This window comes from Nyctereutes procyonoides, unplaced genomic scaffold (genome assembly GCF_905146905.1).
Source record: "Nyctereutes procyonoides isolate TBG_1078 unplaced genomic scaffold, NYPRO_anot_genome, whole genome shotgun sequence".
Taxonomy (NCBI): domain Eukaryota; kingdom Metazoa; phylum Chordata; class Mammalia; order Carnivora; family Canidae; genus Nyctereutes; species Nyctereutes procyonoides.
The window spans coordinates 101,037,113-101,064,366 of NW_026575125.1; the positions used below are offsets into that span (position 1 = coordinate 101,037,113).

General features: G+C 42.8%; 1 protein-coding gene across 1 annotated transcript; it reads right to left on the minus strand.

Annotated features, from left to right (window-relative positions):
• Window positions 1–1,499: 1,499 nt before the first annotated feature.
• FRMD7 (FERM domain containing 7) lies at window positions 1,500–26,972 on the minus strand. Its single transcript, XM_055338115.1, has 12 exons — window positions 26,928–26,972; window positions 25,748–25,852; window positions 24,916–24,958; window positions 22,330–22,363; window positions 19,449–19,546; window positions 11,529–11,643; window positions 11,204–11,351; window positions 7,912–8,007; window positions 5,601–5,764; window positions 3,802–3,870; window positions 3,606–3,681; window positions 1,500–2,582 (listed from the first exon to the last, which is right to left on the minus strand). The coding sequence occupies exons 1-12, from the start codon at window positions 26,970–26,972 to the stop codon at window positions 1,500–1,502; spliced, it is 2,076 nt and encodes a 691-aa protein (XP_055194090.1).
• Between the last annotated feature and the right edge of the window lie 282 nt (window positions 26,973–27,254).

Here is a 27,254-nt window from a genome sequence, read left to right on the forward strand (position 1 = left end):
ATCAATAAACAAAGTGCTCAAGTGGAATATTATACCTTCCAGGGGGAATAGTAGGAAAATTCTGAATCTGAATGGGTCAAGAATAGAATCATACTTCATGAACTCAGTCTGGTTTTAGCACTATCCTTTTGCTCATTAGCTACCCCACAATTCTACCACTTCTCCCTCCCTGACTCTCCATTTTCATCAGCCTTCTTCCTTTTTCTTTCTTTTTTTCAATAAGATTTTATTATTTATTCATAAGAGACAGAGAGTGGCAGAGACACAGGCAGAGGGAGAAGCAGGCTTCCTGCAGGGAGCCTGATATGGGAATCAATCCCAGAACCCCAGGATCATGCCCTGAGCCGAAGGCAGGCACTCAACCGCTGAACCACCCAGGCATCCCCCTCCTTCCTTTTTCTTACTAACTGTCCCTTCCCTTAGTAATAGACCAGAACCAATCATTTCTGAAATTGACTAAAACAAAATGAAGATCATACTTGCAACTTTTCTTTAAAAAATGGATTTCCATCACTTTTTTTAAAAAAGAATTTATTTATTCATGAGAGACATAGAGGCAGAGACACAGGCAGAGGGAGAAGCAGGCTCCCTGCAGGGGGCCCAATGTGGGACTTAGTCCCAGGACCCCGGGATCATGCCCTGAGCCAAAGGCATATGCACTCAACCACTGAGCCACGCAGGTGTCCCTCCATAACTCTTTATCAAAATACTATTCATCTCATCTCCTTTCCTACATACATGCAACAAGATATGGGGGAAAAAGTCTTACAGGAGAAAGTAGATAAACTAATAAGTTAACTTCTGTCACTACAAACATACATAGTTAAGAGTAGAGAAGTAATAGGTCAAACATATCTTCATCAGGCATATATCCTAGCATAAGAAATTGATTAATTCACGAATTTCCAGGGTTCAGAATTCTTCCAAGTCCTAGATGCATTATAAACTTGTATTCTGATGAGAGGATCTATGCCACCATCTCCTTCCTGAGGTACAGGAGGGCCATGCTCCCCCTAATATATGTTATAAAAATTGAAGTATTTAACACACGACAGGGCCATTTTTACTGGAACCTTTAGTCACAGTATGATTTAAAAACAAAATGACCAACACAGTCACAATCTAAATCACTAAAGGACATCAGAGGCCAGTGTCATGCCAACTCATACTGTTACCATTATTCAGTGTTCCAGAGCCTGAAGTTCATGGTTAATGTCTCTGTAGGAAAAGTATAATGGAGATGACAAATAGCCACCTTGCCCCACCACAGTGCTTTTGAGAAGAGGGTATGTTCCAGAGTCTCTTCAGAGGAAACTGAAGAGGGGAGTTTGAGGAACAAGGCAGCAGCTGGATCTTTCATAAGCTAGGTGCCCAAACGTAGGAGGTCCCCTTAATACCAATGAACAGTAACTAAGAAAATTATTTGTGCCCAAGATTCCTTCTTTTTTATCCAAGTTAGCAACATGGTACTGGCCCAGAAATGTTCAGAGTTCACATTTTTAAGCTACAAAGTAATTACATGGTTTTAGCAAAGTCCTGTCTTCAGCAGTTGGTGTATTGAAAGAAACACCTTCATCCTCTTCATCGAGCTGTAGGCTGCCAGAAGATAAGCGGATTCTGGCCATGGGCGACCGTGTTCCTTTGCCATACAAAGAGTAGTAGTCTGGTTTAAGAATTTCTGATTCTGAATCACTGGATTCACTACCTATGTACCTTTCTGCTGCTCCCTGATCCGTTAAAACTGTTGGAAACCCCTGCTCTGCAAACATATATGTAAAAAGGTCAGCTTTACGACTCAGAGTAGGACAAGGTCCTAAAGGTCTATATTCAGACCCAAAAGGAAAACGGATAGTTTTCATGTCTGATTGGCTCTGGGATCGTTTTGGGGTTTGCTCTTGAATGCTATATGCAAATGCATCTTCTGAATTTGGCTCCTCCACCTCCAGATCTACGTTGATGTTGCTCTTACCAGTAGTCCTGGCCATGGCTTCTCGGAGTTCTTGAAAGTCTTGTTGGAAGCTCTTCATTCTGACATTCCTTGGGCTTCTTTTGGCTGTCTTCATTGTAGTGGACTCCAAACAGCTGTCTGGCCTGTCATTTTCCTCTGCCATGATTGGAGACCGTCTGGGCACCTGGGGTGGTCTGTCCACATAAAAAAAGACTTGAGGAGGCATAATGTCGACCTGCTGACCAGTACAAGGGATATAGGGCACATCTGTGTACGTTAGCTGCCTTGCTGGACTCACTTTGCTTGCAAGGCCAGAAGACGTGCTCATGAGATTGTCAGCAAACTTAGAGCTGGGTTGGAAGGAGCTCAGAGGACTCCTTTCCCCAAAGTAGTCTCTGGGATCCGGGTCAGTACTAAAGACAGGGTCTGTATAAATAAAAGGGAAAGAGGAACTGCTCTGGGACTGATGTAACAGTGTCGGATCCACCTCTGGTTTGGAACACTCCAGCTCAGCGGCAAATGTCACCTCCACCGCTGAGTTTCTCCTCCTGCTGTCAAGCACTGGCTCTGACGCGTGCACTCCATTCACATTTCGGTAGTACCCACCGCCATATGCTAGCCTCAAATCTTCCACCTTGGGAGAGAGGACATGTTAGTGAAAGAAAAGAAAAGCCATTTGGTTGGGGTGGGGGCAGGGATCTAAACTAGCCTTCAATTTCACAAGGGTATTTTTCACAAGGTCATTTCTACCCATGTTCTATTGATGAATATATACAGAGGAGGAAATAACATGTACCATATCTCAATCCATGTGCTAAAAAAATGCACATGACAGTCTCCTTTCTCACTGCCATTCCACTCCCTGCCTCTGAGTTCTCCAGGTACTTCGGCCAGCATGGTATCTCAAGCAGTGTGGTTTAGTAGCTCATTTATAAATAAGCCGGGGGGGGGGGGGTCTCCCTTCTGGTTCTGGCTCTGTCATGTGACCTAACCTCCCTGCATAAAATGGTGGGCTAAGAGTGGCATGGGAGGGTCATATGTTAGATGGTTAACTTCCAGCATTATATTTCCGTAATGCCTTTGAGATTAAAACTGCCTATGATTTGAAGACATGAGAGTTTGTGAGAACTATAATTATTTTTTTAGAAAGAACAAAAGAAAAATAATTTACATGGTTAATGCTATAAAACTTAAATGAAGCCATCATCTCAGTTTCAGGAGAATGTCCCTTTGTTCTTAAATTAAGTGACAAAATTACACAGCAAGAGTACTTTAAAACGTTAACCCAAGACCTCAGAGCTTCCTCAGAGCCTTAGCATTTTTAATTAGGTAAAAAAGAAGAGCTTTTAGTTTCAAAAATACAAAGCCACAGAAATACATTGGGATCCACATTTTTGCACGATGTTAGCAATCCAAATTGCAGTTTAAAGATATGCCAGATCCTTTCAATCCATAAGGTACACACCAGTGGTAATTTATTAAATGGTTTCTATTGGCTGGGAAGACTAGCTGACAGACCTCCTGAGGAGGCTAGCCTACTCAAACAGAGCTGCCTTTTGCACACCGGGGAGATTCTGGCAGAATCAATTCCTAAAAGCATTTGACATGTAGATGCATTACATCTATCTAAAGAAGAAGGGATTTTCAGAAACCTTACTTGTTTTGACACATCAGAGAGGAGGTCCGGTGAGGACCTGCACTGTCGTTCATGGTACTGAGATGGGTAATGTTTCCTGAAATCCCCAAAGAGAGAAGGAATTGAAATGGTCTTCAGGCACATACAGAATACATAGAATCTCTACATTCAGCTTAAAATCAACATGACAAAGAGAGAGAGAGAGAAAAGCATATACCTTTCAAATGGTAAGCTCCTCAACCTCCCTTTCTTTCCATATTCCAAAAGCTGCCGTTGGGTTCTTCCGCTATGAAAAAGAATGAGTTCAACATCTTATTAACATCACTCATAATCCAGTAGGCTACTCAACCTCCAAAGCATCATCTACTGTTTTTTTAAGAATTTATTTATTTATTCATAGGAGAGACACAGAGAGAGAGAGGCAGAGACACAGGCAGAGGGAGAAGCAGGGTTCACACAGGAAGCCCGAGGTGAGACTCGATCCTAGGACCCCAGGATCATGCCCTGGGCCGAGGGCAGGCTCTAAACCGCCAAGCCACACAGGCTGCCCAATCTACTGTTGAAGTCAAGAGTCTGCGTGAATGACATAGGCCATGAATCTTTGGCCATCACAGGAACCGTACCACCTGCTCTTCGAAGTATCAGGCCTAGAGCAACCTCAAATACTCAGAACCCAGATGATTTTTAAAAGCTTCGAAACAGGACTCATCACAGTTAAAATTCTGGCCTTGAGGGATGCCTGGGTGGCTCAGTGGTTGAGCGTCTGCCTTTGACTCAGGGCCTAATCCCGGAGTCCCTGGATTGAGTCCCACATCAGGCTCCCTGCATGGAGCCTGCTTTTCCCTCTGCCTATGTCTCTGCCTCTCTTTGCGTCTCTCATGGATAAGTAAATAAAATCTTAAAAAAAAATTCTGGCCTTGAAAACAAATTGACTTCCCTATAAAGGCCTCTTCCCTACCTGCAACTTTATACACAATTTCTAATAAGGCTATTTATCTGGTTTCCCAGTTCCTGTCAGAAGAAAAACAGCTAATGAAACAGTAGAAGATGTTTGCTCCAGCCAGACATATGCCAGCAGAGAAAACCAGCTGATGGCTGAGAGGAACACAGGAGCCAAAAAAGAAATCACACACAAAAATAAAACCCCCAAAGTGTGAGCCATTTATCACTGGGGTGCAGGGACTGACACCCCCCACACCCTGAGGCCATCCCTGTACTACAGCTGCCTGCAGAGGATAATAAGTGATGTTTATAATAACTCAGATCATTGAGAAAAGGGCAAAGTATGCTCAGTATCATCTGTTCAAGAAGGCGGGGATTTGTAAAATCCATTTTGGAAAGATTCCATCAAAAATATGTATGTTTTTAAGATCTCAGGTCTTACTGAGGTGGGCTTCCACTATTTGAAAATCCCCTGTGGGAAACATTCTATTAGAAGGTTTTTGTTTTTTGTTTTGTTTTGTTTTTTAATCTTAGCTAAGAGTTTTGAAAGCTTATTCCAAAGAATTCCTAGGCTGGTGTGTTTGAGTAAAAACGAGATCTTGTTTTGACCTTGCTTCCATTCCTCTAAAGTGTTGGCTGCCGTGAGGAGCCTCTGCCGTCATATTGCTCAGTGTTCTGTCTCCCTTAGCTCCTCCAGAGCTTTCTCCCCACCTTTCGCCCAACCACCACCAAATGGATGTTGTTGAGTTTTCCTTTCCGTGGCTTGCATGTAAGTTGTGATATACGGAAAAGAATAGGTTCATTAAAATACATCTTCTCAAATAGCGCAAGTCCCCCCGCCCCATGCTTGCCAATATTCTAATCTAGCCCCTTAACTAGAGGGTGCTTCCCTCCTCCCGTATCCCAGTAAGGAACTATTGACCTAAAGTGTCACACAGAGAAGGAGTAATAAAGGTGACTACCCTTAAAGGGTTATTGGATTATTGCTTCTAGAACTCAACTCTTCCCTATTGCATTCCACATTGCTGAAAAGAAGTTGTGTGTATAGTCTGCATATGTGCGATACTTCATTACCTATAGCGGAAACTGGAACCCTTGCTGCACAGTAGTGTTTTGGGCTTTGATTTGGGCTCTTCAGAAAGTCTGAAGAAAGCATGGTACTCCACACAGGTCTTCCAGAAAGCCTTGCAGGCATCTCGGCTGGCCATGGTGAACTCCAAGGTGTCCTTGCACAACACCTGTGTAAACCAATTTCCATCAAGCCAAACATCCTTAGAGAATACCAAAGAACTTCGAATCCCAATGCTTTCCAAACTATTGGTCCAGGGGCCCATGCAGCTTCCGATTTTCCACTTGGCTCCCTACAGTCTTCACACCTACTAAAACCAAACCATTGGCAACCTTCCGAGGAACAGACAGGGCCACTGCTCAAAAACGGAGCATTCTCTGAGAAGCCAATCTTGGTCTGCAGCTCCTGCACCTCAAACGCTTTTTTTACCCCCTCTTCTCTGCCAGGAACATTTTTATGAAGTTGTAAATTAGGTTAAAATGAACATCAAAGGGCATCCTTTCAAAGTGAGGAGAAGTTATAAATGACCAACAGGAAACAGGGGGAGGGGCAGGAGACGATTTCCTTACAGATGGTAGGCTTTATAGGATAATTACCCATATAGGAGTTTTTTTTAACATACCAGCTAGAAACACTTCATCCTCCCTATCCTGCCTTGTTCTATGACGCTCTGTATTGCTCATTTAGCATATTCTAATCTTCTCTAGGGGAGCTTACCCTTCCAGACCTAAAGTTCAAATTTTTCCATCCCCCTACCCACTACATTACCCCCATTTGCCCATGCATGCATGCAGCCCTGTTTTCTGCTGACTGCCCCCCCACATCCCTCATTCCAGGTTCCTGCATGCAGCCCTGGGCCATTCCATGAGCTTCACTAGATACAGTCTCCTGGACTGCTCAAATGAACACATTTAAAAAATATATTTTATTTGGGATGCCTGGGTGGCTCAGCAGTTGAGTGTCTGCTTTCAGCTCAGGTCGTATCCCAGGGTCCTGGGATCGAGTCCCACATCAGGCTCCCTGCATGGAGCCTGCTTCTCCCTCTGCCTATGTCTCTGACTCTGTCTCTCTGTCTCTCATAAATAAATATAATAAATATATAATAAATATAAATATAAAAGTTAAAAATATATAAATTAATAAATATAATAAATTATAAATATAAATAAATGTTTTAAAATATAAGAAATATAATAAAAACCAGTTGTGACTTGGTGGGAATTGCACACATGCACAAGCAAATAGAAGTGCTGTTCCCTCTGCTAAGTCCCACCAGGAAACCCAGTTAAACTGTGCTTCCCTCCTGGGTTTATTGCTGAGCCTATGGACTCCTTGGAAAGGGCCTTGCTTGACTTCCTACTTATTCTTTGTTCTTTGATGTGTCTAACTGCACCTTGCACTCCACCAGATGCTAAAAGACCAGACTGCCTGCAGAGAGGGCTCCATTTGAGAATGAACTGCTGCTACCTGGTAATCAGCCTCTTACCACTTTTAATATTTATTTATTTTTATTTTTTTAAATTTACTCATGAGAGACACAGAGAGAGGCAGAGACATAGGCAGAGGGAGAAACAGGCTCCCTGCAGGGAGCTCAATGTGGGACTCAGTCCCAGGACCCCGGGATCATGACCTGAGCCAAAGGCAGATGCTCAACCACTGAGCCACCTGAGTGTCCAATCAAATGAACGCTTTTATGTAAGACTAGGATCCAGAGAATGAAGCCCAATCTACTGAATATCCCGTAGGTCGAAAAATGAAAACATTTTTCACTTCCTTAATAGTCACAAAAAACATCTTTTCTAGCACCTTTGTCTTACTCTGTACAATGCAGCCTTGACCAGTAATAGATGCTTTCGCTTGATCTACATCCACACTCCCCCACATCCTGCTTTGGCAAATAGGTGTTCAATTATTTGGTATGTACTCCATGTTGAGTTATTTTTGTTTAAGGAAAGGAGATGAAAATATAAAATGGGGCAGATCACATCAAATAAATATATCCATAGTCCTAGATCTGGTCACTTCCATTTGACTTATCAAATCCCTGTGGTGGGGAGGTGGTTTTTAAGGAGACTTGTCTTTCATTTCAGCCACCCCATTTTCCTACTAGTTTATTCATTCTGAATTGCCAATAGGATTCCTTGGTGTTTTGCCTCAAGTAAAAATATGACTAACACTCTGGTTTATTTATGTAGAGGCAAAAGAGGGAGTCCATCACCCCTCAGCTTTCACCACTCACATTCAAGCCATTTGCTGAAACAACCAAGAAATCCCAAGTGAACGGAAAGTAAAAGAATTTATTAGAAAGCTACTTACCAAGATGTTGGCATGAAGTTTGATGAGAAAATGCTTTCTCTTAAAACTCAACTTGCGGATTTTAGCCCAGTTGAAAGTATTGATCTTTGTATTTCCCTGTAATGACATGCATGGCAGATTTCAAGGTGAATGACAGCACAAGTTGGTTTGGAATACAATGAGAACCCATTAGAAAACATGCTTCATGCCTGGGACCATCCTACCTCTCGTACAGACTGATCCTGTCATACTAGGTAGAAGCTGAATGTCATACTAGGTAGAAGGTAGAATGCCAAGAAGGCATTCCAGGTGGGGCATAGGGCTGCTCTGAAATACAAGCAAGAAGGAGTAGGGCTAGGAAAGTTTTCTAGCCAGGATAGGGAGACCAAGGAGGAAGGGATGACTATAGTAGCTTCTCTAATTCCACCCCCTTTCTATGTTTCCAGATTCAACTGCCACCCCATTTACTTAAACATCTTCCAGGGCCCCTCACTGCATGTATCATCAAGTCTAAATACTTTTGGCTGGGGTATGCTTGCTTCAGCTGTATTGAATATCCATCTGGCCTTCTATCCCACTGATTCTAGAATGCACTCTTCCATCCAATCCTGTATCTTCCCTCCCAGAGGGCTCCTCATTTTCCTTAGCCAGAATCACCTTCCCCATAGTCAAGCTGTCCTGCCAGTCTGGTAGCACCCCTTCTAAAATATTCTGTATAACTATACATTTCTAACTCCTCTGAACTCCTTTGGCTCTCCTGGACTGCCCAAACCATTTATCTTTTTTTGGATGGTTGGTTGGTTGGTTGGTCAGTCGATTGCTTGATATTTGTTTATCACATGGCCCAAAAATCAAAAGTATACAAAAAATATATGCATCGAGAAGTCTCACTCCCACCACTGTCACACCTCTGTCCCTCTGTACCCACGTATCCATTCTCTATAGGAAGCTGCATTTTTTAGTTTGTTATGTATTCTTGTAGTGCAACTTCAGGTAAGTATGACGGATTAGCTTTTGATTACTTACTGAGTGATATTGATCATTATTTCTCTGGTCTCTCCAAATGAATTGCTAGTATCTTAATGACAGGAGCCATAGGTCATGCTTAATGTTAGTTTCTTATTGTGCCATCCTTTACCCTTCTCAGGGTCTTTGTGTGCCATTTGTCTAGAATCCCCTCCCTCACCTGTCAATCCTCTTTGTTTTTTTTTAAGATTTTATTTATTTATTCATGAGAGATGCAGAGAGAGAGGCAGAAACATAGGTGGAGGGAGAAGCAGGCTCCCCACAGAGAACCCAATGTGGGACTCAACCCCAGTACCACGGGATCATGACCTGAGCCAAAGGCAAATGCTCAACTACTGAGCCACCCAGACGTCCCCAACCCTATCTCTTTGATCTGGACAACTTCTGCAGGTCTTGGCTTAATTTTTTTTACGTTTATTTATTTACTTATTTTTAGTAATCTCTACACCCAACATGGGTCTCAAACTCATGACCCTGAGATCAAGAGTAGCAAGCTCTTACTCTGTACAATGAGCCAGCCAGGCACCCCCTTAGCTTAAATGTTAAAGCTCTTTTCTCATGTGTTATCTTAGTACCCCATATACACTACATTTGTTTAAAATGACTTGTTTAATTGGCTGTCTTCCCCCTATTAGAATGCAAGGTCCATGAGGCACCTGGGTGACTCTGCCAGATGAGCAACTGACTCTTGATTTTGGCTGAGGTCATGATCTCAGGGTGCTGGGATTGAGCACCACGTTGGGCTCTACACTCAGCAGGGAGTCTGCTCGAGAATTCTCTCCTCTACCTCTCCATCTGCCTGTCCCCTGCTTGTGTTCTTTTTCTCTCTCTCATTCTCTCTCTTTCTCACACACACACAAATAAATAAATAAATCTTTAAAAAAAGAAAGACTTTGTAGAATACAAGATCCATGAAGTCAGGATCACTCCCATTTCCCTCTGCAGCTCTAGTGTCTGGCACAAAATGGCTGTACAATAACCATACTGATGGGAGGATGAATGAATAGATTACTGCCCAACTCTGTAAATATACTCAAACCCAATGAATTGAACAGTTAAATCCAATGGATTTTATAGTGTGCAAATTATATCTCAGTAAACCTGATGTCATTTTTTATTTTTTTTTAATTTTTATTTATTTATGATAGGCACACAGTGAGAGGGAGAGAGGCAGAGACACAGGCAGAGGGAGAAGCAGGCTCCATGCACCGGGAGCCCGACGTGGGATTCGATCCTGGGTCTCCAGGATCGCGCCCTGGGCCAAAGGCAGGCGCTAAACCGCTGCGCCACCCAGGGATCCCCTGATGTCATTTTTTAAAAAAAGAATAATGGAATACAAAAAAAGTACTCAGTACACAAGTATTCTTTTTTTAAGACTTTATTTATTTATTCATGAGAGACACACACAAGGAGAGAGAGAGAGAGAGGCGCAGAGACACAGGCAGAGAGAAGCAGGCTCCATGCAGGGAGCCCGATGTGGAACTCGATCCCAGGTCTCCTGGACCAAGCCCTGCGCCAAAGGCAGCACTAAACCGCTGAGCCAACGGGCTGCCCGCCCACACAAATATTCTTTTACTGGATTTGGGCTGGGACAAATCAGACCAGCTACACCATTCCACGCTGTCCACAGAAGTACTTACACTGGAAGAGATAACAACTAACACAATGGCCTCACTCCCCTCCCCTTTCCTTCCCCATTTGCTCCCATGCAGTAGGAAATGCCAAGGATCCATCCCAGGTTAGAGTGGAATGAGTCAAATTTCCTCCTAGGTGAACAGATATGCCTGTGACCCATTAGGTCTTTTGTCCACTTGTGTGGCTCTCATGCTACAAAACTTAACAACCAGAAACATAAGAGGGCCTACATTCTTCTAGCCAAGTCTGCACCTGACCTGTTTGTGACTTACTTCAGTGCTCTCACTGGGTCCCTGTGGGTTGTTTCTGGATTGGGACAGGGTGAGTGCATTCTGTGTCACAACCTAAGCTTTTAGGGTGCCCAAATCCATATTCATATTTAGAGTCTAAAAGTTCCAAAGAGCCTCTTGATTTTGTCTCACCACCACACTGGCCCGATCTAATGTGTGAGCTCCTCAGAATCAAAACAGCCAGTCACAGACCACAAATGGAAACAAAGCACATTGAGGGGAGAAGACTAACCCAAGACATTCATGAGCATCCCCTCCTTCTTTTGGTTGACCGAGGGCTGAGGTCACCACAGGAATGGACACCCGAGTCTGAGCTAAGGTCACCCCCAAAGCGACAGGACATTAAAGGAAAGAGTTTTTACCCGTAACACCAGTACTCCCATGTGAGCAACAGCCAGGTGGATCTGCATCCCTTCGCCGTCACTGGCGGGGTGGGGCCTGATGCCATACATATCAAGCTTCCTCGCTATATCCAGTAGCAGAATGTCAGATTCAGCTGGGCTCCTGCCACTGCCAAGGGAAAGAATTAATGAGCCTAATAAATGTAGCAAGAATGACACCTGCACCCAAAGGGCTCAGTGTGTTCCTGAGGCCGAAGCTTCTCTGACTTTAGGACTTGCTTCTAAGAGTCTGTCCCCAGCTTTTGTGTTCCTGCTGGTGGAAGCAGGTGCCAGCTGAAGTACTTACGTGTGCTTCTGATGAAATTGCATGATCTTGCTCTCTAAACAGTCTTGGTTTGGTAAGTACCGGGTCTGTGCCAGATGTTTCTTAGCTGTTTCTTCATGAAAGTCTCCCAGTTCTGCTGCATGAGAGAGAAGTGACATCCACATTAGCACTGAAGAGTTTAGTAATGGAGTGCCCAGCAGACCCCCTGACCTCCCCCAAATGGTCCTTTCTTTGCAGCCAATGTGGCCCTAGGCCCCCCACTCCATGCTTTATGTGGATTTATATTTTAGGATATGGGGGAACTAACTGGATCTTTTTAAAATCAGAAGCAGTAGGTTGTGGAAGGGGTAACTGGGTGATGGGCACTAAGGAGGGCACTTGATGGGATGAGCACAGGGTGTTATACTATATGTTGGCAAATTGAATTTAAATAAAATATTTTTTAAAGACAAAGAAAAAAAAAGAAGCAGTGGGTTGCTATGAAGTCTCAGTATAGTCAATCACAGACACACTGTAGGTCTTAAAGGCTCCAGGATCACAGATGAATGTTTCATTAGTTCTTTCTTCCTCAGCCTGGTTAAGATCTTTTTCTTCTCACCAGTCCCCATTATGGGTTGAAATGGGTGTCCCTCTCCCCTCAGATTCAAACGTAGAAGTCCTAAACCCCATACTTCAGAATGTGACTGTGTTTAGAGGTAGCCCTGTAAAGAAGAGGCTAAGTTAAAATGAGTCAGTAAGGTGAGCCCTAATCCAATCAGACTAGTGTCCTCATAAGAAAAGGAAATTTGATCCTGTGAAGAGACACCAGGAGTGCAGGTACACAGCGGAAAGAACAGGTGAGGATGCATCCCCCCCCGCAAGGGCTCAGCGGTTTAGCACCGCCTTCAGCCCAGGGCCTGATCCTGGAAACCCGGGATCGAGTCCCACGTTCCGGCTCCCTGCATGGAGCCTGCATCCAGAGGGTGACAATCTGCAAGCCAAACAGAGAGGCCTAAGAAGAAAGCAAAGCTGCCAACACTCCAGTCTCGGATTTCTAGCCTCCAGAACTGTGAGAAAATACAATTCTGTACTCTGGGAAATGAGTAAAACCCCAGGTATCCAGAATCCCCAGTAAATGAATCATTCTGGAAATCATTCTGGCTTTTCCAAATTACTGGCAGCTATCCCTGATCATAATCTACTCTTTTCTTGATCTCTCTAGTTTATTGTTATAAACATCTGTCATAACACAATGCCTATAAAGGTGATCAATGTATACAGGACTTATCTACCCCTACAGTTAATGGATTCAAAATGTTTCATCTGAATTACTGTGTCTTCTTTATAATTTTTATGCCTTTTCCCTCTCCTCTCTGTCAGATTGATGTGAATCACTTCCTGGTTACTGACTTGCCCTGAAAAGTTCTCTGCCCCTGGTTCTAATTATGACTTCTAACTGACAACCTAGATATCCAAAACTGTTAGCATTTTATGAATTGTAAGAGTAAATACATTCTCAAAAAAAAGAGTAAATACATTCTCCATGGAATCCTATGACTAAAATACACAGAAAAGGGGGACACTGATGTTGAGTGCTAGAAACTTACTTCCTTTTTACTCTTGATTTTTTATTACATTTTAGACAGGTGACATATTCATGACAGATGATATATATATATTTTAAGATTTTATTTTTTTATTTATTCAGAGAGAGAGAGAGAGAGAGAGGCAGAGACACAGACAGAGGGAGAAGCAGGCTCCATGCAGGGAGCCCGACGCGGGACTCGATCCCCGGTCTCCAGGATCACACCCCAGGCTGCAGGCGGCGCTAAACCTCTGAGCCACCCGGGCTGCCCTGTATATATATATTTTAAAAGTCGCGTCATAATGAAAATCCTCATATAACAAGTTTGGTTTTTTTTTGTTGTTGTTGTTGTTTTTAAAAGACCAAACCAAGGGCATGATTTCCAGGTTGTGAGATCAAGCCCTGCGTCTGGCTCCACACTGGGTGTGGATCCTGCTTAAGATTCTCTCTCTCCCTCTCTCTCTGCTACTCTGAGCCTCCCTCTTTTAAAAAATATAGTAATAAAACTTTTTTTAATCCAACAAACTAGGATTAGAAGGGAACTTCTTCAACCTGATAAAGGTTATTTATGAAAACCCTAGAGCTAACATCATAATCATACTAAATGTTGAGAAACTGAATGCTTTCTCCTATGACCAAAAAGAAGACAAGGACATCTATTCTTGTCACTTCTATCCAACACTGTACTAGTGATTCTAGTCAGTATAATTAATCAACAAGAAAAAAATATCAATAATTTGCCCTGAAATAGAAGAGATAAAACTGTCTTTACTTGCAGTCAACATGGTCATGTGTGTGGAAAATCCTGGGGAATCCACAAAAAACTACTAGAATATAAGGTAGCAAAATAGAAGATTGATATACAAAAAGTACTTGTATTTATATACATGAGCAATGAACAATCCAAGAATGAAACTAAGTTCCATTTACAATAGCATCTAAAAAAATAAAATGCTCAGGAGTAAATTTAACAAAAAGATGTACAAGGCTTGTATAACTGATGATTACAAAACATTGCTGAGAGAAATTTTTAACAGATCTATATAAATGGGGAGACATTTTGGGTTCATGCATTGTAAGACTCAATATCATTAAGATGGTAATTCTGCCAAAATGGATCTATAAATTCCATGCAATTCCCATTGTATTTTTAATAGAAATTGATAGGTGATCTTAAACCTTACATGGAAATGCACAGGATGCAAAATAACCAAAAACAATTTTGAAAAATAACAAAGTTGGAGGATATACACTTCCATATTTCAAAATTTAATACAATGCTATAATAAATCAGATAGTGTAATAATGGCATAAGGATGTATAGATCAATGGAACATAATTAAGAATCAAGAAATAAACCCTTAAATTAATGGTCAATTGGTTTTTCAAAAAGATGCCAAGACAAGTCAATGGGGGAAATGATAGTCTTTTCAAAAAAATAGGAAAAAAGGACAATCATGGACAAAAAAAAAAATGAAGTTGGATCCCTACTTCACAACATATACCACACAGGCAGGCAAAAAAAGACTCCAAACAGGTCATATAACTAAATCTAAGAGGAAAACCTGTTAAAGATCTAGAAGAAAACTTAGGAGAAAATCTTTGTGGCCTTAAGGTTAGGCAAAGAGTTTTTGAATACAACACCAAAAGCATGATCCACTAAAACATATTGAAAAAGGGGAATTCTGCCAAAATTAAAAACTGTTCCACTCCAAAAGCCAGGATTAAGAAACAGAAAGTCAAGCCACCAAGCTGGGGGATAGTTTTCAAGTTACATATCTCATAAATGATTTTTAATCAGAATATATAAAAATCTGGGGTGCCTGACTGGCTCAGTCAGAAGAGCCTGTGACTCTTGATCTTGGGGTCATGAGTGTGAGCCCCATGTAGAGGTTACTTTAAAAAATAAATAATTGAAGTTGGGCAGCCCGGGTGGCTCAACAGTTTAGCGCCACCTTCATCCCAGGGTGTGATCCTGGAGACCCGGGATCAAGTCCCACGTTGGGCACCCTGCATGGAGCCTGCTTCTCCCTTTGCCTGTGTCTCTGCGCCTCTCTCTCTCTCTCTCTGTCTCTAATGAATAAATAAATGAAATCTTTTTAAAAATAAATAAAGTTAAAAAAAGAATATATAAAAATCTCTTAACTGTCAATAAGAAGACAGCAATCCATTTTAAAATGGGCAAAAGATCTGAAAGGCATGTTACCAACAAAAATGTACTGACTGTTAATAAGCAGATGAGAAGGTAATCCACGTCATTAGTCACTAGGAAAATGGTAATAACTGCAATGAGATAGCTCTTCATACCCACTAGAATGTCCACAACCAAAAAAATAGAGAATACCAACTATTGGTGAAGATGTGGAGAAATTGGAAATGTGACACATTTCTGGTTTTATTGTTTTAATTAAGAAAACAGTTTGGCAGCTTCTTAACATTTTCAATGTAAATTCACCTTAAGATGAGGCAATTACTCTCCTAGTAATCTATTCAAGAGATACGAGAACATGTCCAAAGATTCATACATGTATGTTCGTAACATTATTCATATTTGTTAAGCTTGAAACAATCCAAATGTCCACAATCAAGTACATAGATAAACAAATGTGGTATGTCCATAAAATGGAATACTACTCAGCAAAAGAAAGGAACCAACTGCTACCATTCATGCTGGAACATTCATGAATTTCAAAAATACTATGCTGAGTGAAACAAGGCCACAGAAATGCAAAAGACTACATATTCTATTATTCTGGCTAAAATGTTTGGAAAGGGCAAATCTATAGAAACAAAATAATTTAGTAGTTGCTGGGGCTGAGTATGGGAACAGGGAGTGACTGCAAATGTGCATGAGAGGTCTCTTGGCATGATGAGAATGTTCTAAAACTGGACTGTGGTAATGGTTGCACAACTTTGTAAATTTACTAAAAATAGTTGATTTATAGTCTTTAAAAGGGTGAATTTTATGATAAGTATATTATACCTCAATACAGCTGTTTTCAAAAATAAATTAGTGGGGCCCCTAGGTGGCACAGTCAGTTGAGCGTCCAACTCTTGATTTCGGCTCAGGTCATGGTCTCAGGGGTCATGGGATCGAGCCCCACGTCGGGTTCCCTGCTCAGTGGGGAGTCTGCTTGTCCCTCTCCCTCTTCCCCTCCCCACATTTGTGCTCTCTCTCTCTCAAATAAATAAAAAGAATCTTTAAAAAAAAACCTAGATGCACACACACACACCCACCAACTCTTCAATTTATTAAGCACAAAATCCTGACTCGATGTTGACCCTAGGACAACACAAGAACACATAAGACTGTGCTGTTTTTTCACTCCATGCAAGACTGTGACAATCTAGGAAGAGACCTACGAAATGTAAATGAGTAAATATCAGCAGTAAAAGAAGGTAGCAAATTTTACAAGCATCTTAACTATTACCACGTTGGCCCCCAAGTACCATCATCTCTTTCTTCTGCAATAGCTTCTTCTCTGTTCTCCCCACTTCCATCATTCCATCATAAAGTTTTCACCCTAGGTAGCCAATATGATCCTGTTAAAAGCTAATTCAGGGGCACCTGGGTGGCTCAGTCAGTTAAGCAACCGCCTTTGGCTCAGGTCATGATCCCGGGGTCCTGAGATAGAACCCTGTATTGGGCTCCCTGCTCAGTGGGGAGCCTGCTTCTTCCTCTCCCTCTACCCTTCCCCCAGCTTGTGCTCTCTCAGTCTATTTCAAATAAAATCTCTGGGAAAAAATAACTAAATAAAACCTAATTCAGATCATCTCACTCCTCCGCTTAAAATGGATCAGTGGCTTCCCACCTCAGGTAATGTTCTAGGTCTTTAAGATGCTTCTAAGGCCTTCCATAATTACTCTCCCTTCACCCTCAGCTCCAGCCAACTACAGGGCCTGCTTAAATGTTTCTTGAACAGTCCTGGCACACTCCTATCTCAGGGCCTTTGCACAGGATATTCTCTCTGCCTGGAACAACCTTCCACCAGATTTCTGCAAGGCTTGCTGTCTCACCTCCTTCGAGTCTTTGTTCAACTGTCATGTTCACAGTGAAGCCTACTCTGATTACCTCATTGAAAAATTCAGTACCCATCCCCAGGATTCCCCATCTCCCTTCCATATGAGATTTTCTCTGGTGAACTTATCACCTTCTAACATACATTATATGTTTCCTTATTTGGGTTATTGTCTGATTGTCCTCCACTGCCAAAACGTGAGCTCCATGAGAGCAAGGCTCTGTGTCTGTTTAGTTCACTGCCATGGTTTGCCGCAACTATAAGAGCACCTGCCATGTGGTAGGTACCCGATAGTTTTTGTTGAATGAATGACAAAGAAGTTACTAAGAGCATTCATTAAAAAAGACATGTAAGGGAGACTTGGGCGGATGAGGTCAGAATGTGGAGATTCTTGAGTGCCTAGGACATAAACATGGGATGAATGAATAAGTGAAAAAATGAACAAGCAGCCTGGTGATGTTCTACACACTGCCTTAGCATCCAGTGAAATGGATTGTGAGGAGTTGGGCTCACTGAAACTTTTAATTTTTCCCTATGGAAAGAACTTGGATTGACAAAATAGCCTTTAGAAAAGCGGAAGACGGGCACCGAGGTGGGCACTTGACGGGATGAGCACTGTGTGTTATTCTATATGTTGGCAAATTGAACACCAATAAAAAATAAATTTGTAAGTAAAAAAAAAAAAAAGAAAAGAAAAGAAAAAAAAGAAAAAGAAAAGCGGAAGTCCTCTGTGCTATGCCTGAAATGACCACTAGGGAATGCCCAAATCCATAATGCTGAACTATTAAGAATGAAATGGCCTCCCCAACAGCCAGAAAAGAATGTTGGGGAGCCCCAGTCATTAACGGGCTGATAATGAAAAAGGATAAGTCTTCCAACATTGTCTGTCTATCCACCTTACCCCGTGCCCCCCACCAAGCCAAGCACTGAAAGCCCATCAATTCAACTCTTAGTTTTCTGCCACCTCTCCTGAACAGACACTATGCTTGAGATGTCCTCGAGCTGTGTCTCTGCCTATCACTACCTGTCCCATTCCTATGTGCCCTTTTTAGGTCTAGCACAAAAGACACCTCCTCCAGAAGCCTTTCCTGATTACTACTGCTCTCACTGCCCACTGCATTCCTGATATCCTGGGGCTGTCATCACTTGTCCCAGTCAGTAGTCCCTCGGTAAACACTCATTTAGATGCTGTCCCTATCCAAGCACTTCATTCTGGAGTTCTCTGTGAAGTCAGAAATCTACCATCTCTGGCCTGCTGGGAAGGTCAGGGACAGAGGTCAAAACCAAACTTGTAAAACAAGCCAAAAAACGACGTTATAATCCTGCAAAAGTGGTAAAGAACAGCCTATTCTTGGAAGGCCTCTCTAGAAGACAGAGTGAATCCACTGGCCATATAAGATGAAATACTACCTCCAGCTGTCTCGACCCTGGCCTTCGGGGTGCAGGAGAAGCCTGGCCTGCCCGGCTTCACCCCCTCCCAGGCAGGCCCCCACTGTTCCCCCAGGTCTCCTTTTCCCTGCCTTCATTATTCAGCGTCTAACTACTTGGCTGCCAGCAAGTGGGGAACTCTAATAGACGCCTAGGGCCTTTTTCCCTTTCAGCCTCTTTCCACCTGCTGTACTCTGTGTTTTGTTCTCTGGACTCATGATAAAGAGCAACACAAAAATCCCATCAAACATGACAATGTGCTGCAGAAAGCATGTAACAGAAATGCATCCTGGGGCAGACAGAGAGAGTGGAGCTTGCCTGGCAAAATCCATGTTCGGACAGATTAGTCCAACCCAACTCCTGGACAGCAAGCCCCAGGCAGGGTGGCAGGAGGGATGTGGGGGGGAGAGGTTACACCATGATAGAAGAACATCAGCATTTACTTTTAATCTATATAACCACTCAGTAAAAAGGTACTCTTGTTACTATTGTAAAGACTAGGAAACTGGAATGCCTGGGTGGCTCAGTGGTTGAGCATCTGCCTTTGGCTCAGGTTGTGATCCCAGGGTCCTAGGATGAGTCTCACATTGGGCTCTCCACAGGGACCCTGCTTCTCCCTCTGCCTATGTCCCTGCCTCTATCTGTGTCTCTCATGAATAAATAAATAAAACCCTTAACAAAAAGACTAGGAAACTGAGGCACACTGGTAGAGGGGACTTCATATAAGCCTACAAACAGCTAGAACATAGCAGGGACTGGATTGGAATCCAAAGTCACATAACCATAATGAACAACCCCTTTCTACTGGACCATGCCAATTCTACACACCTTACACAGCCTTTTTCTCCTCTGGAAGTCCTAACACATCCTGCTCCTTTGCATGGTCCTCTATCTGGCTGACAGGCCCCAAAGTTGACATTTGCTACTTACATTGTAGGATGTGAGATACCATCAACGCTGTACAGTTCTCACTGCATGGAAGCCTTCCTAGAGCCAAATCCTTCTTTATTTGAAGAGTAAAAAGATACCTGCAAAGAAGTTGGGGAAAAAATCTTGAGAAAGAAACAGGAACAAGCAAGAAGCATTTCCCTTCTCCCAGATCCAAGATGTTTCAAGAAAGAAACAGCACCCCCAATGAGATGACTTTTTGGGATGGTGACTAATGCATAGGCTTTGCTTCAGCCCCAAACTAGCACCAGACCACAGCTCGGCTGATCCAGCATTTGGCAAGCCTCACAGCCATTAGGAATCACCCTGGCTAAATCCTCCTGCCAACTTGAGGGAGTTGGCCAATCATCCTCTGGTGGTTTCTGCCACATAGCTAAGCCACATACCCAGCCCAAGAGAAAGGGAGATACAGCAAAAATGAGCCCGCTGAAGATGCTCTGTTTACCAACTGCTACCAAGCACTCACTATCAAAACAACTTAGGTTGGCGGGACAGGAGCGATCACCCCCATTTTATAATTACTGAAAGGCAGAAGTTGGATGATTTTGACAAGGTCATTTGCCCAAAGATAGTGAAACCATGGCCAGAAGTCAGGTCACCTGCTGAATTTAGGCCTCTTCCTATCCAGAGATGGTGTTGCAGAAATCAAGGAGTTGAGGCCATGCTTCACCCTGACCACCTTCTCTGTATCATCAGAAGCCGGCCCATCACTTGGCACAGAGAAGGTAGAAAATGCCTGTATTCTGAATGGAACGAAGCCAGACTGCCCTTTTGCCCACCAAGGGCTCGTCAGGGACCCAGAAAGTGCAGGTTGGTATCCAGAGCTTGGCCAAAGAGATAGCATTTGTTCTACACTTTCAAGCCCTTATCAAAGGAACATCAACTTTGAAAAGATGCATAAAAGTAAGATTCTATCACTGACTGCTTTCTTCCATGGTCCAAAATTGGTGCCAATATTTTATTTTATACCTTAAAACACTTACTGAGTATCTACCATGGGCATTTCCTAACATAAGATGTGACTTTCTAAATAAAGTTTTATCTGGACTTTTTAATTTAAATCAATTAAGCCTTGAAGGCAATGTGGTAAATCAAAATTAATTGCAGGTGATAGATACAAATCTAGATTAGAAAAAACAGGTAAAGTTAGTAGGTGATCATTCAATTTATAAACTCATTCATCATTAAAGTTAGTAGGTGATCATTCAATTTATAAACTCATTCATCATTAAACTCACATAATCCTTCAAATTATGAGCTCCCCTAATAGGTTAAAAATGACTCAATTAGAAAATTTATATTTGCATGTCACTCTCAGAAACTCGTGGATTGGCCCCAAACAAGGCATCCTTGCGAAGTCAACTATGGTTAAGTATCTTTGACAGACCATTGAGGAAAAAATGAGGTCTAACCTTTGCCATTGCCTGCTTTCAAATATAGATGTAAATGAGAATAATAAGCCTCAATTGCTAAAGGGAAAAAGAATCTCATTTTGCTCCTAGCAAGCAAGAAAGGAAACTTCTTGTCATTTGACACTTTTCTTGCTATTAAGAGGGCAGCTGGCTGCTACAAATACCAAATCCTCACTCTGAACAGCTGATGAATCATTTATCATCACATTGATTTTTCTTTTCTTTTTTTTTTTTTTTTGGCGGCGGGGGTGGGGGAGAAAGTTTATCTCCATTAAAACTGGTCACAATTTGAGAGTCAACTTAGCAAGTGCAAACTGATACAGATACCAAGGTATCGGGTTATCTGGGAAAGTGGCCTACAACTCACAATGTGGAGAGACGGGGTGAGCCAGTGACAGACTTGTGAGAAGTGATGTCTGCCAAGACCCCTCAGCAAACAAGTCCTCCTGTACCAAAGGGGTGAAGAACTGGCCATGAGCCATAGTGCCAGGGGTGGGAGGGGAGTGAGGATGGTGGGGGGAAGTGGGAGAAGTCCCGGCCAAGTCACTTTAGCTCCCAGCTCCCAGGACCCGTTTCCTCCCCTGTGAACCAGGAGGGCTGGGCTAGATGATTGCATATATCTCTTCTAGGGTAAGATTCTAGGGTCTAGCAAGCACAGTTGGGTTTGGAGGAGTGTTAAGTTGACAATGCATTTTTAGAGAAGTAGGTTTACATTGTAATTTTGATGGGCATTGTATATAAGTATAAATATACTTTTTTGAATGTTTTATTAAGAAAACTTGTGACTTTTTAACTTTTTAATTTTTATAAGTGTAAAATATTTTACTTATCTAAAATCATGAATAATGTATCATTATAAATGGTTGTTAAAATCATGAATAATTTATGATGATTAAAGAATCATAATAAAATTATCAATGATTTATATTATACATGATAAATAATTTATTTAAATAATTTTTAGACTATTTTGTACTTTTTAAATTTTTTATAAGTATATGTCATCATTACTCTCTACCTATTGGATGTGTGTGTGCACATGTCCGCACACGCGTATGCACGGGCACATGCACACACATAGTTTTCAATATCCAAGGAAATTAGCTGGTATCACACTTGTGCCATCATGCTGCCCTCCGATTGGAACACAGATGTGATGAAGCCAAGCACTCTTACTGTTGCCGCAATTAATGGCAGAACCCCCAAGTGGGCACCCAGGCTGGCTGCCCTGCTAGAATGCCACCCTTCCTTCTCCCAGAGGTCCCCACCCTTTGGAAGATTAACACTTTGGGGACCAGCCAGGACCGCCTTCTCTCCAGCTCCTCATCATCTGCCAGAGAGTGATTGAGAGCCAAGCTTTCCAGAGAAGACTAGAAGCCCATTCTCTGATAAATTGGAAATAATGATTCTTATGTAATATCATGCAGCAGACACAAAGGGATGTACTCTACCTTGTAAGCTCTTCTCGAAGATGTCCGGGGTCCACTGGGAAAAATTTCACCATAAATTCGAAAACAACGTCCTTAGGATCTTAAAACACAGTATCTCCATAAGTTTTATTTAAATGTCCATCACAACAGTTATAGGTCTTTCACACATACACACAAACACGCACACACACACACACACTTCACCCCTCCTCCTCCCTTCACTCCCCATGTCTCCCTCCCTCAGACTTTTACGTTTCAATTTTTCACATTTCTAACATGGTGGTATTTCTGATTGAGTCTTTATGTGGATAGCAATCAGGAAAGTTCTCCTGCTCCTCTTTCTACCCTCTCTTTCTTTGAGTTTCTTCTTGTAAAGATGTGCCTATTTCTGGGCCCTTCTGTGTCCTCTAAGAAGTGTCCCATTAAAAAAAAATATATATCACTTGCCACTTGGGATTCTTCATTCCTGGCTGAGAGAAGGGCCTGCTTTAGAAACAGGTGACTATCATCTGGCATCAAGTATCTCATTAAGAGAAACTACAAGTGTATAGAAGTGTATGCACTGCCGCTGCTTTGTTGCTTAAAATCTGAGTTAAGAAACTACATCTACTTGCCTTCACTCCTAGTTGCATTTGAAAAGAAAGACAGTATTTGCATCAAAAGCAAACACATACATACACCATTAGTACCATTCGTTCAGCAAATATTTGTCAAGTGTCTATTAGCGGCCAAGCATTGTACTAGGCAGGTAGGTACCAGGAATGAAAAGAAAATTAAGCACTCTTAGCCTGGTAGAAGAGGCAGCACCACGGGCGGTTGCAAGCACTAAGTACCAGCGAAGTACAAGAGGGAGGAGAGAGGGCTCCAGTTAGATTGGGATGTCAGGTAAACAATAATAACACAGGACATACTTACACAAAGAAATGATTCTCTATCTGAAATTCCAATATAGGTGGACATCTCTTCTTTTCACAGAGAACACCACACCTGAGGTGAGTTTTGCCATAGTCAGGAGAGGTAGGAATACCAAGGGGTCAGTGGCAGAAGTAAAGCTAGAGAGGCAGGTGTGCTTTGCCAATCATGCCAATCATATTTCATTCTAAGGGCCATAAGGAGCCATGGAAGCATTTTAAGCCAGAGCGTGATGTGGTTGCCTTTCCATTTTCAATAGTTCCCTTTGGAAGTTGGGTAGATGATGGATGGGGGGGGGCGGTATCAGTTAGGAAGCCTTTGGAATAATGTGACAGATGATTATAATGCGGTGGGAGCAGACAGAACCTGCCATGGAGAGGGCAGGTGAGTGAAGAGACATCACAAGACAGTGAAATCCCCCTGCCTCAGAAACACCTGTGGACACTCCCCAACCCAAGGAGGCCCAGGAATCTGCATTTGAACAAGTGATCCTAATACCCACTGAAATTTTGAAACTACCGCACAAAGTGGTGGAATACAGGGTGTGTGGGGGGGTAGATTTTGTACGTAGTAGGCACTCAAATGTGAAATGAAACAAATGCACAATGTCTGTGCCATGTTAAAAAGAAAACATCTTCAGGCAGAAGGGAATGGCATTGAATATTGACATTGCAAGTGACAGAGTCAGGCTGCCTAAAATAAGCCAGTTAGGTATTAAGATCATTTCCAGTTAAGGAACACCTGGGTGGCTCAGTCGGTTCAGCGTCTGCCTTCAGCTCAGGTCATGATCCCAGGGTTCCAGTTCCCTGTTCAGTGGGAAGTCTGCTTGTCCCTCTTCCTCTGCTGCTCTCTCTGCTTGTAAGCTCACTCTCTCTCAAATAAATAAAGTCTTTTTAAAAAGATTATGTTGCATTAAAAGCCATCGAAACCCAGTCAATTCGGGAAATGCTCTTTACCTCTGCTTTAACTGGCTAAATTTACATTGGAAAGGAGAGCCTGTACCAGGAAGAAGGCTATCACCTTAGATAACTACATTATAATATGAACAAGGTGTGGTAGACATGGAGGTACCTCCCAAGGCCTGTTTGATCAAAGTCCTCTATGTCCCATTGTTTCTCAATGGCCCAGCAAACATTTGTTTACCAAACATTTACTTTTTCTTCTTCCTGTGAATTGCATTCTTTCCCTTTGAAGCCCCAGACCCTTATTCCCTTCTCCTTCATTCAGGATAACACACATAGCCCATTTTGACCGACTGTCTTTGTAATTTCCATGTCTGTGTGGCCTCCCCACACGTTTGAGATTAAATCTGAATATCCCCTGTTCATCTGTCTCATGTCATTTTGATTCTTAGTCCGGCTAGAAGGGCCTTGAAGGGCAGAGGAAATTCTTCCTTCCCCAAGAACAGCGAGGATGCTCAAAGATTTGCAGTTTTCCAGTGTGAGCCAATCCGCAGAGTGCTGTCAATATCTGTATTCTTCAAATCTACCTGAACATCCAGCAGCATGACTTTTTTTCATCTTGGACAAAATTAAAATGATTTTTTAATTGCTAGACTCACTGGGCATATTAAGGATTAAAATAATGCATCGAAGCCCTTCTCTCTCCTTATATTTGGTAAGGAATTGTGTGGCACTGAAATCTTTTCAAGTTGTAACTGAGAATGAGATCCCTGAAGTGTTTTTCCATACTTACTTTTTACTTGCTTTGTAATGGGCTTCAGTAGTTCCAACCAGACCTGTGATAACATTAATGAAAAAAATTGATGAAATGTGGCATTGAGTGAAGCTTATTTTTTTGGTAACAGATAAAAGTCAACATAAAATAAACAAACACCAAGACAGCTTACACTCCTTCTAAAGATAGAAACAGCCGTGTCAGAGACGATGTACCTCACCACACTCCATCAGCCCCCTTGTATTTGCCTGCTGACAGTGAATGTTGTTGATCTATAAACTCTTTGTTGTTGACATTTGAATTGCTGCTACCCTGCCTAAGCAGGGTGACAAAGGTGTCACATACAAGACTCATTAGTTGCTAATGAAGGCATTTGGCTCTGCATTTGAATCCTACAGCCCCCAAATGCCAGCTTAATAGATATAAGGAGCCTTTCAGGGAAGGAGCTGGGATAACAGATATGCCAAGGCAGGACATAGCAGGAAGAACATAGAGAATGTTGGGACCTGAGAGAGGGGCAATAAGAGTCCCCTCACACTGGTGAGGTCAGGAATCTTCATTGTGGAGGCTGAGGTCCAGTCTCTGGAAAGCCGGAATAAATAAAGCTTAGGTTGCTATTTCACGGGGTGACAAAAGAGAAGCACAGGGTAGCAGAGTCTGTTTGGTAAACTGAGGTGACTTTAAATAGGCAAGGAGGGGGAAGAAAAAATCGTTATTAAATCCAAGTATGTTGCAAGGGTTTAAGTGCTTTTTCACTTTTCAATCAAGTTTGAGCCCTACATACCTAGCCACAAACTGCACTTGAGAAGCAATTCTAGACACAAAGAACCCTATAATGAAACCAACTTACATTGTTTCCAGAATGGCTACAGAACTCTAATCCGAAATACTCCTTTTCAGCAAGATTTAGGTGGCCACAACTCAGGTTAAACAGCGCCTTCCCGGATGATTTTTGCTAAATGAAACAGAGAGATCACAGCACAGTTTGCGTTCCCAACCCTGATACAGTTACTGTGGTGCAGAAGAAAGGGTAGGAGCGACCCAACTCTGAAAACACAGTTTCCATGGTCAGCACCGTTTAGAGGTCCCGCATCCTCTCAAAGAATGATGTTTTACAGATAAATACATACATATACCTGTAGATTGTCTTAGGGCCCCTTCCCCCACCAAAAAGCCTCAGACTCATGACAAACCCTCTTGGAAAAAAGACAGCCTTGCACTTAAACTATGGTGAGATCGGCAAATCTACCTTTTCAATGGAATTCTTTAATCAAGTCATCCCATGGGCAATTTGAATGATTTCCCCCAAATTGACTAGTTTAATCAAGATGCAAATCTGACCTGCTTAAAAATCCTTCTGTGGCTCCCCTCAGGATAAAGTCTATACTCACAATGGCAATCTTGACGCTTGGCTCTCTTCCTGCCTGCCTCCAGCCTCTTCTCTTGTGCTTCCCCCTTGCTGGTAGTTTCCTTTCTAATAATTGCAGCCCACTTGCAGTTCCCCACACAGGTCAAGGAGCGTCATACCTCATGCTTCTGCTCCTGTCATTCCTTCTCCAAAGGCAGCCCTTCCCACCTTTCTTTGGTTTGGCTTACTCCTGCTCAGCTCAGACACAGTCTGCCCTGGAGAGCACTCCCCCATCCCAATCAGCAACAGGTGAAGCCAAGGGCAACCTCCATGCTCCCAAGCACCCTCACTTACCTCCAACAAGGCACGCCTAACCTGGGATGGCTGCCTTCCCCATTAGACTGAGTCCCTTCAGAGCAGGAGTCTTGCTTCATTTTCCTTGTCACTCACCACGTCTAACTCAGAGCCTGGCACCTTGGAGGTCCCCCTTGGAGGGACTCTTGCATGTCTGTTGCTCTGACATGAAATTGACCAAATTACTCCGATGAGCTCCTGGAGTAGCCTTCGCCTGGCAGCTTTTCCCACCAAATCTGTGCACAGCATCATTCCTTCGCAGAAGGCCACACATAATTTTTTTTTCCTAAAGCCCACCTACATGGTGAGCACAAAACAGGCCCCTTACCAGGCTCGTCCGAGAACAGGAGCTTTGCAGATCTTTCAGGAACATCTCTTTGAGCCGAGCGCAGCTGGGGCTGATCTGCAGCCGCCACCATGGCTGAACCCGAGGGTGGCTGTGGCAGGGAGGACAGTGATGGGGAAATTGAGCCCTGGCTGATAGGCACAAAGACACGCTGCCACCGAAAACCCCTAGTTAACACCAGGTCACGAGGTCCCTATGGCGTGGCACAGGAAGCCGGGCGAGGGGAAATGTAGTTGGAAATCACCGACCCATAGTCTAAGGCAACAACCTTGATAGGTCAGAGTGCCCAGCCACCCTCCTCCCACCCTC

Excerpts from the sequence above, each read along its gene's own strand:
- FRMD7 (XM_055338115.1), bottom strand. The coding sequence starts at position 26,972 with ATGTTCCTGAAAGATCTGCAAAGCTCCTGTTCTCGGACGAGCCTG. Across the intron at positions 25,853-26,927 it reads CCTGTTCTCGGACGAGCCTG|CAAAAATCATCCGGGAAGGC; the intron begins GTAAGGGGCCTG and ends TGTTTCATTTAG. Across the intron at positions 3,682-3,801 it reads AGGAGCTTACCATTTGAAAG|GAAACATTACCCATCTCAGT; the intron begins GTATATGCTTTT and ends TGGGGATTTCAG.